General features: G+C 42.4%; 2 protein-coding genes across 3 annotated transcripts; one reads left to right on the forward strand and one right to left on the reverse strand.

Annotated features, from left to right (window-relative positions):
* Window positions 1-672: 672 nt before the first annotated feature.
* On the forward strand, window positions 673-11,954 carry DNAJA2 (DnaJ heat shock protein family (Hsp40) member A2). Its single transcript, XM_084214917.1, has 9 exons — window positions 673-850; window positions 3,606-3,665; window positions 4,633-4,853; window positions 6,123-6,203; window positions 6,526-6,659; window positions 7,850-8,046; window positions 9,432-9,576; window positions 9,742-9,869; window positions 10,339-11,954. The coding sequence occupies exons 1-9, from the start codon at window positions 773-775 to the stop codon at window positions 10,525-10,527; spliced, it is 1,233 nt and encodes a 410-aa protein (XP_084071043.1). The 5' UTR covers window positions 673-772; the 3' UTR covers window positions 10,528-11,954.
* A 725-nt stretch (window positions 11,955-12,679) lies between these two features.
* On the reverse strand, window positions 12,680-19,339 carry LOC311159043 (borealin-2-like). Of its 2 annotated transcripts, XM_084214915.1 has the most exons (10): window positions 19,089-19,339; window positions 18,698-18,826; window positions 17,682-17,722; window positions 17,273-17,333; window positions 16,572-16,639; window positions 15,741-15,808; window positions 15,046-15,084; window positions 13,853-13,985; window positions 13,558-13,644; window positions 12,680-12,815 (listed from the first exon to the last, which is right to left on the reverse strand). In XM_084214915.1, the coding sequence occupies exons 1-10, from the start codon at window positions 19,246-19,248 to the stop codon at window positions 12,768-12,770; spliced, it is 834 nt and encodes a 277-aa protein (XP_084071041.1). In that variant the 5' UTR covers window positions 19,249-19,339; the 3' UTR covers window positions 12,680-12,767. The 2 variants fall into 2 exon arrangements, with proteins under 2 accessions (XP_084071041.1, XP_084071040.1); XM_084214914.1 differs by lacking the exon at window positions 12,680-12,815 and having other exon boundaries at window positions 13,100-13,644.
* Window positions 19,340-19,690: the final 351 nt, after the last annotated feature.

A 19,690-nucleotide genomic window follows, 5' to 3' on the forward strand; every position in this document is an offset into this window, starting at 1 on the left:
CACCTCAAGTGCTCTGTCCAGTTCTGGGCCCCTCAATTCTGGAAGGACATTGAGGTGCTGAAGCGAGTCCAGAGAAGGGGCAATGGAGCTGGGGAAGAATCTGGGGTACAGGTCTGATGAGGAGCAGCTGAGGGAGCTGGGGGGCTCAGCCTGGAGGAAAGGAAGCTCAGGGGTGAACTTATCACTCTCTCCAACTCACTGAGAGGAGGGTGCAGCCAGGTGGGGTTCAGGCTCTTCTCCCAGGCAGTAAGTCACAGGATGAGAGAATAGTCTTGGACATAAGGTCCAATTTTTTCACAGATACTGGAACGGGCTGCTCAGGGAGGACGGTGAACCACCGTCCCTGGGGGTGTTTAAGAAAAGACGGGACAGGGCACTCAGTACCAAGGTCTCGTTGACATGGAAGTGTTCAGTCGTAGGTGGGACTGGACGATCTCAGAGGCCTTCTCCGAGCCCGCTGGCTCTGTGCAGCAACAGGCGGGACAGCGGAGGCCGCTGTTCGCGGAGCGCCGCCCAAGCCCCGCTCCCGGCCGGGCAGGGCCGCCCGTGCCCTCACGGCCCCGCGCACAGCGCCCCCTGCCGCGCCGCGCCGGAACTGGGTCAGGGGGGCCGCGGGGGCGGGGCCGCGCGCCTCGCGCGTCGCGGCGCGGTGACGCAGCGCGTGCGCGGTGACGTCGCGGCCGGTCCGTGTCCGTGTCCTGCCGCCGGTCTCGGCCCTGCCCGCGCCGCCCTCGGCCCGCCCGGCCCCGCTCGGCCCCGCCGCCGCCCCGCCATGGCCAACGTGGCCGACACGAAGCTCTACGACATCCTGGGCGTGCCGCCCGGCGCCTCCGACAATGAACTCAAGAAGGTGCGGCGGAGGGGCGGAGGTCGGGCGGTGGGGGGGTGTGGGCCCGGCCGGGCAGGGCCCCGCGGGCGGGCGGCGAGGGCAGCGGGGCCGAGCGGGGCGCGGGGGGCAGCCCGCGGGCTACGGGGCGGAGGTCGCGGTGCGAGCGTGGCGCGGTGCCCGGTAGGCCGCGCCCGGGGCCGAGCGGTCGGGGGAGGCCGCGGGCAGGGCCAGGGCCCGGCGGGAGGAGGGGGCGGCGGGGCCCGGCCCGCGCTCGCCGCGTCCCTGTCCCGGCGCGTCCCGCGTGGGGCCCGGGCCCGGGCGCGGGCGGGACGCGGCTCGTCCCGCCCCCGCGGCACCGCGCCGTGCGCGGCCGCAAGGGCTTTTTGGGGGTGAGAATCCCTGCGGGTCGAGCCTCACCCCTGCCATTGTCTGCCCCACGTGCAGGCCTTGGGAGGATTCGGTTTCGCTCATAGATGCGATTCCTCCCAGGCCGAACGCGGGAAGGCGAGGTAAACAATGAGGGGAGGTGAAAACTTGGAGCCAGGTCGTCACTATAGCGATTCCATCCTGTAGTGTTTAAAGCACTTTTTTTCTTTTTCCTTTTTTTCTTTCTTCTTTTTTTTTTCTTTTTTTTTTCTTTTTTTCTTTCTTTTTTTTTTTTTTTTTTTTGGTGGAGGCCTTAATGACCGTTTCCACGTGAGGGAGGAGAATGAACCAGACGGTTCACTAGCAGAGGCTTCCGCGGGTGGGTGGTGCTGGCACCAACAACTGCGCCTTACCCGTCATGCACGCGGCAGCCTAATTTGTGCAGGGATAGGCAATTGCAGTGTTGAAATTGTGCTGGAGATGGAGGGCAGGCGGTGAGAAGGTTGTGTTTAGTATACAGCAATACAGCACTGTCCACCGGAATATCTTATTTTATTACATAGTTCGCTTAAAGCTATCTGTGTCCTTTAAGAATGAAAACTAGAGCAGTTTTCTGCTAGGATAGCCTGCACCACCCAGTATTAATTACCACATATTAGACTAATCTTGGAATGTAAATTTTCCAACTGTCTGCAACACCAAGGAGTTTCTGTATATCTTATTGTCATTGAGAGGTTTCATGGGTGCTTTAAAATCTGATATTTTAACCTTTATAATAGTATAGAAATATTGAAAATGAATCTTGGTCTGAAGGAGCTGAGAGAACAGGCTTTTACAGTGGCTAAATTAGCTTTTACTGAAGTTATATATGTTCCCAGTGTAGACCTTGATTCTGGATTTGGTTCTGATGAAATAGTGATGGCTTCCTTTAGGGCCATGGGTAGTTGTAAGTGTTGCTCTGGCCTGGAATGCTGTTATCAGAAAAGATGTGAGGGCTTTTCCTCTTTTTAAATATCACCATTGCAAGCTCCTTTTTTCCTGATTAGGTAATGTTACTTAGGTTATCACTTTAGTGGTGTTTTGCTTTTTTTCTTGGTTGTGATACTTAAAATATATGGAGAACATCTATTATGACATGGAATACTCAGGTTTGTGGAACATTGTGCTTCGTTCCTGATGGGTGATTTTTTTTTCCAGTAAGATGTACGAGTTTTGGTTTTTACACTTACTCTGCTTTAGAATATTAGGCTTGTAATATCAACATTGTTTTTATTTCACTACTTCTTTATTATGTCTTGATTCCTTGCAAAAGTACAGAGTATTTCAAGATAAAATCAGTAATGAGAAATAACTGAATGGATATAGAAAAAGGAAATTTGCTCAGAAGTTGAGAAGTTATGATTTCTGTAAAGCTTTTGTGTGTAAAGCTCTTAATATTGTATTTCTAAAGAGTTCGTTTAGGTGCTCAGTTATTCAGAAATAAAGTGTTTGAAAAATCCTCTCCAAGAATTGATACCTCAACTTTTTGCTGTTGCATCACTGTAGCTTTTTTAATAGGTGTAATTTGAAAAATAAAAGACTGTATACAATGTAATTTGTTAATATCTGTTCCCTGATTGCTTCTGAGGGGTGTTGAGGTGGAGTAGAGGAAGGGTTGAAGTTTCTACTGTCATTAGCTCCAGTGGGAGAAGTCTCTGCCTGCTGTGTTGTTTGCTTTGATCTTCTCAAGTGTAAGCAGAACAGATGAAGTGCTGCTGAAGAACCAGTGATGGTCCAGAATGTAGAAGTGCTGGTCAGAAAAAAGCCATCTGGAAAGTCCCTTCTGGGGATTTGGCTGTGCTTACTCCTACTGATCTACAGCAATGAAACAAAGGCAGTGCTATGTACATTTCTGCACATGTAACTCGTACACTGAGCTCAGAGTGAGGTGAACCCTTGCATTAGTGATAGGTAGGGAGGAAGGAAATGATTGTTGTGAGGAGTGGTTGTAGGGTGGAATGGGAAGCTGAGGCAGCCATTTTGTTGTTTCTGTACTGCTGTGGTTGAGTGCAAAGACAAACAGGGTTCAAATTTACTGTTGTGGTGTAGGGTTTGAGTGGGTTCTAAAGAGCAAATCATTTCAATGGAAGTCAAAAGGGATTCTCCCTCTAAGTTAATGAGGATAAGCAGGAGAACTAGTTCTGGCTATTGTGTGCCATAGCTGTGTGTGAATGCAAGTCTGGTTAATGTATGTATGTAATGATATTAAAATGTTTTTAGGTCATATTGATGTATTAGTGACTTTGAAACACTATAATATTTACACTTTGCTTTATTAGGATTTTCTTTATTCCTGGGGATATTATTTGTGTTTCTCAGAAAAAAACTGATTAATGGAAATTTTAAATAATTTTCTACCTCTTTCAACTAGGCATACAGAAAACTGGCCAAGGAATACCATCCTGATAAGAATCCAAATGCAGGGGATAAAGTAAGAAAGACTCATTTTATTTTTTTTTTTTAAATACCTTAAGTTTTCTATTACAGTAGCATCTAAGGAACTGAATACAGGTGTTGGGGGCTTGCTGTTTGTTAAGCAGTACTGTGAGAGAGAGTATTGTCTGGTCAGCTTCTCCCCAGTCTCAAAATCTGCCAGTGTACCTCATGACAAAATGCAGCAGTTGGCTCAAATTAGTTGAGAAGGTAATGCTGAGGAAAAAACTGCTGCTCATTTCCTGAGATAATGTCATCTGGCCATGGCATCTGTGTAGGAATTTGAAAAAGATTGTCAATTTTTCAAATTTTTCCAACATGGAGAAACGTATGTGTAGAGATTCTTAAAACTGCTGCAGCATAAACCAAATTACATATGTGGGAAGATTGAATTAGATTTGTTACACTAAAAGCAATTTTAAAATCATCAATTAAGTTGACTCAGCTGATTATCTTTAAACAAAATGAAGTTCTGATGGCTGCTTAGAGGTGAGCAGAGATGACTATGAAAAGATACTAATTTGCCAAACACATTAATATAGCTTTCAGTAAGCTACTTAATTGTTAGTGTATTTGAAGTGCCCAAGTGTTGAAGTCTTTGCTGTTAGTATGTAACTGTTGGATATTCTGCCTTTTGGCTTCTGCACTGTTGTGTGCTTGGGGTTTTTTTTGGTTGGATTTTTTTTTTTTTTATTTGTAAGAAATCTGTCTTATGCTAGTAAAGAACAAAGCCAACCAAGTTTTGCAGTAAAATGTCTTGTTTTATAGTAAGAAGTAACAAAATTAAGCCCAAGTCTAACTTTAAAGTCTTGCTAAGAATAAGTTATGTTAAAATGAGGGTGGAAAAGTGCTTTATTGTGTACCTTCTTAATTGATAGGTGTTCATGCAGGGGGAGAAATTCACAAAACGTTGCCTTGAAGTTCTAAATTATCATGCACTGTTTTGACTGTGTTTCCTCTTCTAGTTCAAAGAAATAAGCTTTGCCTATGAAGTATTGTCAAATCCTGAGAAACGTGAGCTGTATGATCGGTATGGAGAGCAGGGGCTCCGAGAAGGGAGTGGGAGCAGTGGCATGGACGATATTTTCTCCCATATCTTTGGTGGTGGATTGTTCAATTTCATGGGTGGCCAGAGTAGAAGTCGCAATGGTAGAAGAAGAGGAGAAGATATGGTGCATCCACTCAAGTGAGTACCTTGATGCTGCAACTTGTACTTTGAAGCTTTCCTGACTGTAGAAACTGCTGGTTTCTATTCTTGATACACTTCTCAGTTGAGATCCTCTGCACTACTCTTCAGAGCTGCATGTTGTGTGTAGAGCAGGGGCCAGTCATCCAGAGTTACTTTCCTTGGTTGGTTAATTTAGAAATCACCAAATACTTTGCCAGGTTATTTGAATTATGCACTATTTTCTTTGTTTTGCTCCTTAATTATGTTTGGTAGTTCTAATCTGGAAAAGCCTTCAACAGCCAAGTATTACTCACCAGGCAGATTGTGGTCTGTGGAGGTGGAGGTGCTCTGGAAAGACTTGAATTCATAGGGCAATGCCAGCTGGAACTATGGTTGAACCTCCTAATTAATGAAAAAGTGTGTGTGGTGGCTTTGGTTTTGTTTATTTATTCAAAGCCATTCAAGAATATCACATCTGTGTTTTGGAGATCTCTTCTTGCAGTCATGGCTGGCTTTTTGCCTGCTGAGCAGGTCCCTTTTAACAACTTCAGTTAAGCAACATCTTTCCTGTGGTTGGCAAACTTGCTTGATGAAGTCTCTTTAGCTTCACATGCTTGCTTGTTTAGTAACTAGTACTCCATGGTGTATTATTAATGAGCTTTGATTTTGTTGTTATTTGCAAATACTGATGCCAGGCAACCTGTTCTTAATACAACTCAATACACTAAGTTGAAGTTTCTATCCACTAACAAACCCTTTTAGAAGAAATACTAAAAAGTTAAGTGGCCTTGGGCACATGCTAACCCCTCCCCACTAAACTCTCTTGTGTGGAAAACCCAGTGCAGTACTAAGTACTCTGTATGTGTTCTTATTATTTATGCAATAGCAGTATTATTGTCTGGAGTGTTTACAGAGGCTTGTTTCTCACCCGCCTGGTAGAATAAAATTATTAATTAATTATGACAGTATAATCGCACCTAAAACTTGAGATAAGCTTGTTTCTTATTGAGAAACACAACCAATCCTATCTGATTTATTCTGATTAAATTACAGCTTTTCTCTAAAACTATGTTCAGATTTACAAGTGTATATTGATATGTATGGAATTTTTTTTTCAGTAACTCTTTGGTGAAGCCAAAATGGTGCTTAAAATCTTATTTTGGTAGCAGATTTAGTCTTGTTAGGAATATCTAGGTTGTTTTGTCATTTGTCCTAGGCAATTATTTTAATTACATGGGGAAAATAAGTTGTTAAATGATAACCCAGGAGAAATACTTTATTTTGTAGAGTCTCTTTAGAAGATCTGTATAATGGAAAGACAACTAAACTACAGCTTAGCAAGAATGTCCTTTGTAGTGCATGTAATGGGTAAGTTTATTTGTATTTTTGAATTCTCTGGTTGCTTTGTTGGCAGAGAGTGTAATGAAGGATCTCCTGTGTCAGATCTTTATCAGTATTTGACTTACTGGAGCCTGCTTTCCAACCGGCAAATTGTTGAACTTGAATGATGCTGTTGATGGAACTGGAACTATTCAGGGGCTTTGTGTGGGGGAAGGGTGGGAGAGCAGAGGACCTAACTGTAATTGGCAGTGCAGTTGGGTATGTAGGCATGCTAACCTACTGCTGCAGGGGGTTTCTGGTTTCTTTCTGAAGAACTTCCTTTTCATGCAACTGGTGCTTTGTGCTGCAGGCAGGGAGGGAAGGCTGGCTCCGTTCAGAAGTGCAACGCCTGCCGGGGCCGGGGCGTGCGCATCATGATCCGGCAGCTGGCCCCGGGAATGGTGCAGCAGATGCAGTCCGTGTGCTCCGACTGCAATGGAGAAGGTAGGCCAGGCTCTGCTCTGCTACTAAATGTGCTTGCTTGGATCCAGTCTCCTGCTCAAATCTCAGGAGGAACTTATCCAGGACACTTCTGCTCTTACCCGGTCAGCTGCATCTCATTCTGGTGGCAGCATGGAGAAGTCATTTCACAGCAAGATTTACAGTGTGTAATGTACTGAAAAACAGCCTAGAAGTTCAAGCAGTAAGGATTGATCATCTTTAAAAACACTTAGGTGTGAATATTACTTACTGCTGTTACTCTTGTGTTAAAGTAAAAACCAAGATGTTGCTATTTTAGGAGCTATTTGTCTTTTTGCATTTCCTGATATCCAAGGACAGTCGTAGGTTAAAATTTGGAACCTAAAGTTAAAAATTCAACTTTGTCAAATTAAGATGATATCTTTGCCTGAATTGGTTCTGATTAGGGGTAGCAAGTTCAGCACTTCATATGATTTCTTTTTATGTATTCTGCAGTTGGCAGAGTAGTAACATCACCTTGTGGATGATTTTGCTTGTCACAACACTCAAGCTACAAAGAGTTGTATTTTGTGACTTGTCAAAACGTTTCATAAATTATGTTGTCTTTAACATTTCATATGTCTAACCTACATATTTTGTAGTTTCTACTTCATCATAATTTTATGCTTTGTTTCACAGAAAGGTGGTTTAAGGTGAGAAGCTTAATATTTTAAGCCAAAGGCATCTGCTTGTGGTACTTAGTACCAAAATCTTACAGTCCATGTGCCCTAATACTTTGGTTACTGTGTATAGAGACAAGAGCTCACTGGAAAAATAAAGGTGAGGTAGAACAGAGCATTGAAGCCCTTTTGGATTGTCACCCTTCAGTTTGCTGGAAACAGTAATTACCTTTGTAGGGGTGAATCTGATGTGACCAGCTCTCTTTCCCTGTTTTTGTATGCAAGATCTACAGTTCTGCTGGCTGCATTTACTCAGGACTATCTTGTGGGGATATTCTGGGAGACGAGGCAGTCAAGGAACTTTTTTTTTTTTCTTCCCCCTTTCTCAGCTAAAGTAAATGAAGCCTAGATTTCCTCTTGTGAGGAATTCATAAAGCAGCATCAAAATCGCTACTTGTGTTGCAGAAATTCTTCAGCTTGCTTTCAAATAGTTTTTCCTAGGAATTGGATGCAACTATGTCAAAACCTCTGAACTCAAAATTTGTCTTTATTTAGGTGAAGTAATTAATGAAAAAGACCGCTGTAAAAAATGTGAAGGGAAGAAGGTGATCAAAGAGGTAAAAATACTTGAAGTCCATGTAGATAAAGGCATGAAACATGGGCAAAGAATTACATTCAGTGGAGAAGCAGATCAGGCTCCCGGAGTGGAACCAGGCGATATTGTCCTTTTACTCCAAGAGAAGGAGAACGAGGTAATGCTTTTGAGTTTCTTTTAAATGCCTTTTATCCAGTTGTTAATATTTAAGTTATATAGATGGCCATTCATTTAAAGTAATTGATACAGTTGCAGCTCTGGGAGAGATGGGGAATAGCTTTTAATAGATTTATAGTGTGTAACACAGCTTTCATGGTGAGCCAGAAAAAACTGGGCAAGTCCTTAGCCAGGGGACTGGCAGCTTCTGGTGCCTCCTAATGCTACCAAGAGGTAGCTTCTCAGATAAGCTCCAACTGCCTTTGATACAGTACATGCAGTGAAGAGCCGTTCAGGATGTTAACTTTAGTCTGCTTTGCCCGTGACACTAACAAAATTCTAAGTGTGGCTTTTTTCCATGTCTTGTGACATGGCAGGGAGCTCCTGATAAAACCCCCAAATGATGCTTTCTGTGTCTGCTACTGTGGTTCTGGAAGTAACACAAAATGGTGATGTTGCTGATTAACTTAACAAAACAAACATTATTATTTTATACTGGTTTGGTAAGACTTATGCTCACTGTATGCTGGAATCGCTGCATTTTGGAATTAAATATTGCAATTTATCTTCTGTTAAAATTCATGTGGGGCAGAGTTGAGGTGACTGCTCCTTTTTTAATTCTAAAAGCTATGTGAGATAAGAAACTGTGTGTTGCACTCGAGGAGGAGTTTTCTGTTGTGACAGAGTAGCATGGGGTACAAATTTAAACTACAGTCATATATTAAGGCTGTAATGTTAGTTATCTGCTAATTAGGTACTTTGTAAGCTTTTCAAAGCTGTGTCAAGGACTGCTAATCTGCCAGTCTGTACTTTGTCCTAGTGAGTAAAACTAGATGACTTTGTTCTTAAAATTTCTCTTGAGATGGGATTCATGGCTCTGCCAGTGGACAAATTTTAATATTTATTCTGATTAAGGTTCCTGAGTTATGTGGCTTAAAGATCTCTTCTGACAGCTGTGGACTAAGTGATCAAAGTCCCGCTGTAGGTCAAGGGAGCTAAAACAGATATGCTTGAAGACAAGAGCTGAAAAAGAATGATGTGGTTTATATACTCCAGTGCAGGTGCAATAGTGTCAAACTGTTTTCAGTTTTGTTTATAGGTTGCTTGTGTGGAAGGTGTTGGGGGTGAAAGTTGGGGCTGCTGTACTGGCCTGGTTTAATTTGAATCTTACCTTGGTGTGTGGTGTGGTTTGGCTTATTTCAGATGACAGTTGGTCAGGCTCAAACTTCCCAAGCATGTTAAGCCATCTGAATTAATAGAATCAGGTTCACTTCATACAAAGGCTGTTGCTCTAAATTTTAAGGATAAATAATAATGGACTCTCAGTAATGAGTCTGGTGGAGCTGTGATTCCAGTACTAGAAAGGATATCTCCTTTGTTTCCCAGGTGTTCCAGCGGGATGTGAATGACTTGCATATGACACACAAGATTGGACTTGTTGAAGCACTGTGTGGATTTCAGTTCACATTTAAGCACCTTGATGGACGTCAGATTGTGGTTAAATATCCTCCTGGAAAAGTAATTGAACCAGGTAGGCTTGACCAGATAATGCTTTGATTATGCTTTTGTGACTCTTCAGCACTTAATCCCACCCTTGTTGTCCTGTTAACTGAGCCTAGGCTGGGGAAACAGAGCTGTGTGGAAAGAGAATGGCTCTGCAGTAGCACTTTGCTGATTATTTCTCTTTGAATTCCAGGTTGTGTTCGTGTAGTCAGAGGGGAAGGAATGCCACAGTATCGCAATCCTTTTGAGAAAGGGGATCTCTACATTAAATTTGATGTTCAGTTTCCTGAAAATAACTGGATTAGCCCAGAAAAGCTTTCAGTAAGTAGCTGTTCAAGCATAAATGTGGTGTCTTACTTGATATAGTGTGCAAAGAGCCTATGTTGTACCTCATGGGCTTGCTCTCAGTGCTTAAATTCAGATGCGAGTAAAGTTCTTTTAACCTTTTTTTATGGGGCATGTGTCACTTGAAAATAGCCCTTGAAATAGGAATTTAAGAGCTGTGCAGATGGTACACAGATGAGGGCAGGAGGAGAACAGTTCTGTTGCTGTGTGATAAGTTTATGGAGTGCAACTGTATTTACTGATTGCACTTCTGGCTGATGATATGTGGAGCTGTTGGTTTTCTTGAAGTGGTGTCTCCCAGTTGATACAAATGCTTTTAAATGACTGCAGTTCAGGGCTTTCAAGCCAAACCTGCTCTTAGAGGTGTCTCAAAGTTATGGGAAACCAGTCACTTTATTTAGGTCTTCTAGATGCAATACTGAATGCATTTCTTTCTTTGGGGCAGGAACTTGAAGATCTTCTGCCAGCTAGACCAGAATTTCCCAATGTAATTGGTGATGCAGAAGAGGTAGATCTTCAAGAATTTGATACTACTCGTGGTTCAGGTGGTGGCCAGAGACGTGAAGCTTATAATGATAGTTCTGATGAAGAAAGCAGCCATCATGGACCTGGGGTACAGTGTGCCCACCAGTAAACATTTGTCTAAAAAGTTGCACAAGGATTTTCTTTGAATTTTTGCCTGACTTGTTTTCAACAATCCAGCTGGATTGTATAAGTAATCCAGATGAACCAATGGACATCTATTGCTGTATGTGTAACTTTTAAATTGGTCTATAGTATCTACAGAGTGTAATTTAAACTAACCACAAGCTTACATCTTCATTTTGACTGTGTAGCAGAATAAAGCACTTGAAAGGAAGACAAGACTCCTTTTCACATGGGTTTTAAGTTTGTCCTCGTATCTGTGCTTGATTTTTACCAGTTTTGTGTAGATTTTAAGTTTCATATTTTAAATTCAAATTCTACATTGTAAAGTTTGTGTACAATTTGTCCTGAGGCTTGGTATTTGGCTGCACCTGCATAAGCTGCTACAAGTAGAATCAAGAATTTCATAGCCTGTATCTATCATCTAGATGCATGGTAAATGGGCTTTGCACATAATGGGTTTAGAGCTGACTGGGAACAATGAAAGACTAAATTAGAAGTGGTTGTAAGTTTTTTTTCTACCATCTTGTGAACGGTTTCTGAAATTAAATAAAAGCAGTTGGTGTATAATATATTTCTTTTGCCTTGTAACTCTTACTTTTCCAGTGGCTTTAACTAGTCTGTGTATGAAGAGACTATGTAGATGATAGATATTTTATAAACACAGGGAGGCTGAAGCTGCCTTAAGACTAGGTGAAGGTTAGATAACAATTGTGTGCCACATTCAAGTCTCTTCCTGAAATGAGAGATTACTAAATGGGCACAGGGAAGGCTGCAGCCATGTCCCCTTTTTGTGAAGAAAACACAAGGATATCTGAATTCAGTCTAAAGATAACAAACCTCTTGAATGGGGAATGATTAAATTTTGAAATAATGGTGTCTTTCTCTTAGCCTTTGAATCCTATTCAAAGTCTGATTCAGCCTCACTTCCTAGAGAAATGTTTCCAGTTTAAAAAAAGAATTGTTTAACCTGGAAACATAATAAATGTAGAAGGTTTTGTTACTTTTCTAGTAGTTTGCACTTTGGTTTAAGTATGAAGATATTAAAATCTCCAGCTGCAGTTCTATTACTATTAATTGGCAAAAATGCCAGAACAAAGCAAAAATGTGACCTTAACTAAGGAACTGTTGTGCATGAACAGTGTTGGGTTGGTAAGCTGCCTCTATAGCAAGGTTTCTCTCCTGTTTAAGTGAGAAAGTTGAAGCTCTACTTTTCTTTACAAATCTGAAGTGTGACTTGTTTAGTTATTTTTCTGATAGTTGTTGACACTTTATTGATGAGGTTGGAGGGACAAACTCCAAGGGTTTCAATGTGCTTGGGTAGGCATTGGCATTTGAGTGTTGCTGAACATCCTTGTTATAGACTCTAAAAATGAAGCAAAAATAAATACTGTTTGATCTGTATTTCAGTACTGACTTATGATGTGGCATTCTCTAGTGGGTCTTTTATTTTCATTTATTAAAACTTGGGTTGCTTTTTGTGAAGCCATGGTTACATGCTGATCCTCTCTCCTTACTCATCTCACCAAGGAGTCAGTCCTTGTAACCTGCACTGCTTAAACAATTACAACACCTCTCTTCTGCTTGTAAGTCCTTGCAAAATAGAGTAATACTCTAAACCTTTAATCCCCATTCAGGTTTGGTTTTTTGAAGAGGAAGAGAAGAAGGGATTCATGGTAGCTTTTCAGATAGCTGAAGTGAAGGGGTGGAGGAAGAGATGATCACTGTAGGGTAGTTCTGCTTCAGTCCTCAGCTGGCATTAATTTGGGCTCCTGCCAGCAGCACCTGATAAATTCTAATTTTACCTGTCATCTTGCACATCACTGTCACGTCACACACAATAAAATAAATTTTATTCCTGTGTTAGATTCATATATGCTACCACATACCTAAAGTTATTGAAGTGGCTTAAGGCTGTTCAAAAATTTAGTACCTTGGATTTCAGTTTATTTGTGAGTTGATATTAGAGAAGCTTATTTCCTATATACAGCCTCTTACTGTTCATTTTGCTGTGAACTCAGTTAAAACCTAACCTAAGCCTTTTATAAAGAAAAAGTATAATTTTCTTCTGCTTTGGTATCCTTCATAACAGGAACTTAATAAGACACATCACATGATATAAAAGCTTAAAAAAACATTTACTGGGCAGCATACAGCTTTATTAAGACATAATAGACATTATTGCAACACTTTGGAGGCAGCAGGCAAGAGCAGTCACCAACAGTTCCATTAACTTGGTTTAGGTGTTACCTTTCCACATAGGACAGTCAGCTCACTCTGAGGGGGGAAAATTCATTTTAGCTCAAGCTGCCCAAAAGAACTTGGAAGAAAGGTCCCTACTGTTAAAACAAGCAGTGAGCACTTACTCATTCCCCACTGTCTGCCTACAGAGGCAGGGCCATAACAAAAACCACAGAACAGTTCCCAGACCTTTAGCTTGACTCTATACCTGCACAGCTGTAAACTGCTTAACATTTCTCATGTCTGGATAATTTCCATTACTTCTAACAATAGCCCAGCTACCCTCATCTTCAGGAGGGTTGGGCAGTAGGTGCTACAAAGTTCTGTTCCACTTTATTTTGCTTCACAACCATTAAGGCAGTTTCTGTTCAACTGCAGCAGGGACTTAACAGGTGTATAGTTCTTACTCAGCAATAATAATGGATTGTAAGAAGACTCAAAACTGAGCTTTGTCAGCTTTGTGAATGAGAGATAAGAGAATGGCAGCTTGCTCACATGATAGGACAGCCACCAGAGCACTGCAGAAGAAGAGTTTATGCTCCTATGGCCCCTCAGGCTGTCACCAAATTACAGAGGCTTATGTAAGTGCAGTTCCTTTTACACATGATCCATGTGCAGCAGTTCTTTCCTCCCTCCTCCCTCCAAGTGATGCCAACCAGTTTAGGCTTAAAATCCAAGGAGTTGAAATTTGCATTCATGACAAAATGTGACATGAAAGCTTGGGACCAGGTGTCTGAATACACAGATCTGTAAGTCTCCTAAGTCTCCTCAAGCTTACCACCAGGTTATGGATGTGCTGTACTGTATCCTGATTTAGGAGCTGCACATCAATATTACGGAGGTCTCCACCAGCTGTACAGAGTGTCTGTGAAGAGAAACAATTCTATGATTAAAAGATTTTTCTTGCATGCCAAGCTTCTCTGAAACTCATGTGCTCCCCTGTACACTGGAAAACTTTGGCAACCATTTTCTTTTTGTTTAGCTGCAGCTCATTTAGGAATAGAAAAGCTATCACTATGAGACTATTTGCATTGATCAACTACTGTAAGTTGAATTTTTTTTTTTTTAAATACCTGTCCATCAGCCAGGGGAATGTTGACAAATGGAACACTTTTATGTTGGGGTACTGATTTACTTCTCTTTAACATGCCTTGAACTCTTCCACTGGCAGGTAAAGTCCTTGAGACAGTCTGTTGTAATCCAGCACTAGAATACAATGAAAATGTTACTTTGAGGTTAACTTTCTTTGCTCTGCTGGAAATTTTCAAGCATGAAATAAATGCCAGTAGTAGGAAATACATCTAGGAGAGAGGCATTCATGTTTAAATTTTTCCAGTTCTGGCAGGAGACTACAGAAATCCAACCATGAGCAGCACTTATGGGCACTGCTGGGTAACGTTTTATGACCCTGCCACTGCAGTAACCTTGTAAGCCTGTGACACAAGATGACATTTTGGCCACTCAGTAACAAGAATATCCACTCTCCAATATCAGCAGTGAATGTTTACAGTTTTGGAAAGAGGAAACTTCGTGCCTCAGAGCTTAAGATAAGACATGTGCTGTATCTGTCTACTACAGAGGGAGGTATCAATAACTACCAAAGCTGCTACCTCTGAGAGGCACAGGGTGTGCCTTATGCCATGCAGAATTCCTAAGTTTTCATTATACAACAGTTATTATTTTACTTTAAAAATGTAAGATTTGGGTGTTCTGCATGGAAACAAGCCTCTGACATTTATAGCAGGCCAAGGTGAATCTGAACCACTTTCTGGTTTCAGGACCCATTTAAGTTGTTCACCCCCTCACTTCAGCTTGTGCCAAAAGCAAACTCTGTAGTGTATGCAGAATGATACTAATTAAAAATCTTGACTATTCAAGATACCAAGAACTGATTATCAGTGTATTTGGTTGAGGGGTTTGTGGGGATTGGTTTATTTTTCTTTTAACAAAGCAGTACTGGTGATATTTTAATCAAGGCTCGGCTCTGAGAACAAGTTTGAAATGTAAGTTTGTAAATAGTGAGAATAGCATTTATATTCTAAATACATCATTTTTTAAACTGACTTAGTTAGGACATCAGCTCCTGTGCCTCTAGAATAATGTAAGCTAACACCCACACCCAAAGGAGGAGGTGTAACTGGTTTGGCATCCCTACTGACACATACAGTGGCAAACCATGATCTAGATCTAGATCTAGATTGATAATAATATATAGTCTTGGTATTGAACAAAATTATTGATTAGGAGCAAACTGAAAACTCCTTACCTTGTAGCTCCCTTTGGAGTGGCTTTGAGATTTGTGGCACTGCAATGAAAACAAAGAGACTTAGCATCCTTTTGCAAGCTACACTAGCAGAAGAGTAAACAGACACTAAAAAAAATAGTAATTGGCTTTGTGTTTTGTTGGGAGTTTTATTTTGTTGGTTTACTATTTTTATTTATTTCCTCCTCATCTACTTCTACTGTAAAGTTTTAGCTAGGATGAAGGTAGACAGACAGTGGATTTAGAGAATGCTGAAGTGCCCCATGACAGGGATCTAGCGTGAAAAACACATGTGAAAAAGCCCTCCTGAGGTAAACATGACATAGTGGGATTAAAACCATACAAGAACACAATAATAAATTTATGTTACTGAGCAAGGGAAGGCTGCAATACCCAAGTTAGGTGTTTATTACAGAATAATTCAGTAGTGCTAGCAGAACAAAGATGCTTTCCTTAGCTCTCTTCTATTAGTATTGTTTGGGAATCTGTACTGCTCCCCTCAGTTCAGAACTGGGCACCATTATGCCTTCATCAGCTACAGGTGCTTTTTTGCTCCACAGTGCATCACAGGTTATGGAAGAATCCTTATCAGATCTATTCCCATTGGGCTCAAATCTCAGCTACTATATTTGAATATAATTGTGTTCAGCACTCAAAAATTCAGATGAGTTAAATAAGCTATCAAAGATCAGTCTTACCTAGAAAGAGAGTTCAGTTTGCCACTTAAACCAGAGGCCAGTGAAACCAGTGACCTGGTTTTGGAAATCTAGAAGTTTATATATAAAGACTGCAGTTAAAAAAAGTAGCATTTGAAAGCAAAATGATAGGTATTTGCAGGAAACAATGCTGTAAAAATTCCCTGTTAAAAAAGGGTAGTTAAGCCCTGTAGTGCTGCCTTTGAGAGAGATACATATACATATATATACAAAATTCCAAATATACATTCTAAAAGAAGTTTCATAATGCCAAATCATATTTATTCCTACTGAAGTTCTGTGCAATATACACTCTTCCAACTTTTCAGCCTTTTTACAGTAGAAGTCTGTAATTGCACAGAATCTTTTGTATTTGTTGTCAGCTTGCTACATCAGTGTCTGGCTGAGGAGCTACACTGCCCAGACAGACTGAGGTGGCAAAACTAGAACACTTGATTTGATTTAGAGACAAGAATGCACTACTCAGTTATAGAAAAGCATGGATTAAACATGAAGTTGATTTAAAAAATAAAGTTTCAACAACATATGGTTCCTCAAACCATCAAAACTTACTGGCAAGTCAAGAGAGAATGACCATGCCAGTACTTGCCAGCCTGTGTGAATTAGTCACTAGAAGTGCAGGTACCATATTTCAGTATGAAAGTAATTTACAGTTAGCCTTGCTTAACTCCAAATACATTACATTTAAAATAACTGACTTTTCCAACAGACAGCAGAGCACTGGCCTGCCTCCTCATGGGTCTAGCAGGGCTTCTGGCAAGTCAAAACTGATTAAGTCCTTATGGTTTTTGAATAAAAACAGAATAAACTTACTTTTTTAGTTATTTTCTTTGCAGAACTGTGCTTGGTATCTTCATATTCAACAATTGTAGTTACCTTAACTATAAATGTATTAGCAAGACAAGGAAAATAAAGATCTCATGAAGAGCACAAAACACCACTTCAGCCTCGTGTTTGAAGCCTGTTTCCCCCCTATGGACAGCTTTGGCCCTTGTGCCATCCAGTGTCATTCACTTGGGACACAGGTCAAAGCAAACTCTGTGTGTTCAGCAGGCACTGGGACATACAGGACAGTTAAAAAACCCAGATAATCCCTCAGCCCACAGACAAAACAGAATTACACCCAAGTGGTAGTATCCTCCTTAGTGCATATTTGGGGATATGAAGAAAAATGGTATTTTTCTTCCAAGGCTCAATGGGCAGAACGTTAAGGGAAACCTAAGAAAAGAGGGATGACTTTCCTAGCTCTCCTGCTATACTGTAAAGCCTTAAATCTCTTCTTACCATTTCCCCTGATAAATGCAAAGGACAGAAGCTCTTATCTCATGCTTTAAAGTACCTCTACAGTAGCATAGCTCATGATCCTCCACACTGAGTGCTGGGGGTCTGTTATGCACTTTTCCCTCTTGTATTCTTCAGGCTTAACATTCATTTCAGAAATGCTGAGTTCAAACCAGTAAAAAAAAAAAAGAAAATACAAGAACCACAGGCAATATATTAATGACTTGACCTGCCTTTTTTGCTGTTGGTCCTCACCAGTTTGGGATCTGGCATGTCTTGTACAGAGCAGTCAGTCTGAAAAAAAATGTTTATATCCAAAAGGGAAGGTGGTCAGATTTTTCCCAGTGTTATGTTACAAGAGGCAGTGAACTAAAGGAGCATGAAAGCAACTGACAGGAAGTGGGATTGGCTTAAACACCAGTTGTTTTTTTGGCTTTTTTTGGAAACATCTGAATTTCTGCCAGCAGATGATCCCAAAACTTTAGGTAATATTCATAACTGCACCATGGCTGGCTGCCGAGTCATTTCATATCATCTATTTAAACACACAGCCAAATGAAATCATTTGTCTGAAGTATTTACAGCAGGGAGAGAAGAATTCTATTCTGTAAACTGTGATAAGATTTGAAAACACACACTTACCACTGCAGCAGCAAGAGCCACTTCCTCCCGTCCTTGCAAATCTGTAACTCAAGAAATTATAACTTATATAGATACTATTACTTGCATAATTTTTATCTTCATATTCTTATGGGCTCAGAAGCCAAACAAGTAATTCAGGATTACAGTGGTTAAATAGGTAACCCTAGGTTCAACATATGTGTTACATTTCAACAAGATTCCAGTCTTGTAGGACAGTCACTCCTACAAAACAACAATAAAAATCTGAGGCCATTTCAGTGTTTATCCTTGAAAGAATCCTGAGTCTAGTCACACAGGGCATCCCCCGCATGCAAAGAACATTGCACTGCAGACAGCTACTGCTCTTGGGCAGAAGTTTCTCCAGGACACCAGAACACATACTCAGGCTTACAGTAAACTCAAGTTCTTCAAGAGGTTCACGTTTGATCTCTGTGTGGCCCCTACAATTTCCAGCTGCAAGGTAGATTCCAGAAACAGTTCTCACCAGAAAATACATCTGATGCTGAGTGTAAACATCTTAAACCTCTGCACCAATGTATCAATGTAAAATTAAATTTGTTTGCTTATCATCACAGATATGCGACTAGATTAGAATTGGCTCAGGAGAGTTAAAATTGACAAAAATAATCTCAGTGGCTAAGGATGAACAGATTCAGATGAACAAAAATGGTTGGTTTTACACACAGAAAACACTAGGTTTGTAATTATTTCTTGTCTCGTCAGACTTTAAATAGAATTACCTAAGTGCACACATAACACTACTCTCCAGACTAGTCACCAACTAATTCTATACCCTGCTTGCTAAGCACTCGTGTTTAGCAGTCTACTTGACTGCAGATCAGTCTACTTGAACACGAGTGCTTAGCAAGCATCTGCTGGGTAACAGCACTGCTGATCTGCTTAAAATACAGGGCAGACAAAGCAAACCTTTTCATGAAAGGCAGCAAGTTCCCAGGCCTTCTCCCGCAGCCCCGAGCACACCGCTGCCCGCACCCCGAGCACAGGGCCATTCTCACCGAGCACCTCTTTCCTTTTCATCTTCCTGACGGCAGCCGGCATCGTCAGCAGCTCCACCGCAAACGCTTTCTCCGCTGTCTGCAAAAGCGAATCGAGCTCTTTCTTCATCTCCTGGATGTGCTCCTTGGCTTTAAAACAAAACACGCTTTTATTGCCACGCGTGTTACATGTTTCCAAGTATAAGCACTGCAAGACCGCGCTATAAAAGAAAGTTAAAACAACGATTTATCCGGAGAAATCCGAGCGGGGAGTCGGAGCGCTGGGAGCCTCCATCAGCCGCCAACCCGGGGCGCGGGACAAGCGGCCCTGCCCGAGGGCGCGACCCCGGCCCGGGGCTCTCCCGGCCCGGAGCCGCCGTTCCTTCCCCACCCCGGGCAGCCCCGGCCCTACCCTGCTGGTCGAAGTCGCTGAGGAAGAGCGCGATGCGCTGGTCCCTCTTCTTCTGGGAGAGCGCGGTCCGCTGCTCCCTGTCCCGGGGCAGCGCCCCGCGGTCCGGCTCCACGCCCGAGTCGCTGCTGCGCCGCCGGCACGGGGCCTTCCCCGGGGCCATGGCCGACAGTCGGGACGAGCCGTGCCCGCAGCCGCGGCCGGAGCGGGACCGGCCGGACACACCTCCGGGGCGGGCAGAGGCGGCCGGGAACCGCCGGGGAGGGGGCGAGCGGAGCCCGCGGTCCCCGGGCTCCGTCGGAAGGGAGGGAGCGCCGTGAGGGGAGGGAACGCCGTAAGGCGGGGTGGGAGTGCCCCGTCTCGAAGGTGCCTCAGGCGCTGGCACCTGTAAGTGACCGGACGAGGAGGAATGGGTACAAATTGAAAGGGGTGCAACTGAGGTTGGTAATAGAGAGGAATTATTTACTCTGAGGGTGGCAGACGCTGGAACCCAGGGAGGTTGTGGGTGCCACAACCCTGGCAGCGCTCAAGGCCAGGCTGGATAAAGCCTTGAGAGGCCGTGTGGGAGCTGTCCGTGCCCAGGAGGGGGACTGGGACAAGCTGAC

Source organism: Fringilla coelebs (assembly GCF_963513975.1).
Source record: "Fringilla coelebs genome assembly, chromosome: 14".
Lineage (NCBI taxonomy): Eukaryota > Metazoa > Chordata > Aves > Passeriformes > Fringillidae > Fringilla > Fringilla coelebs.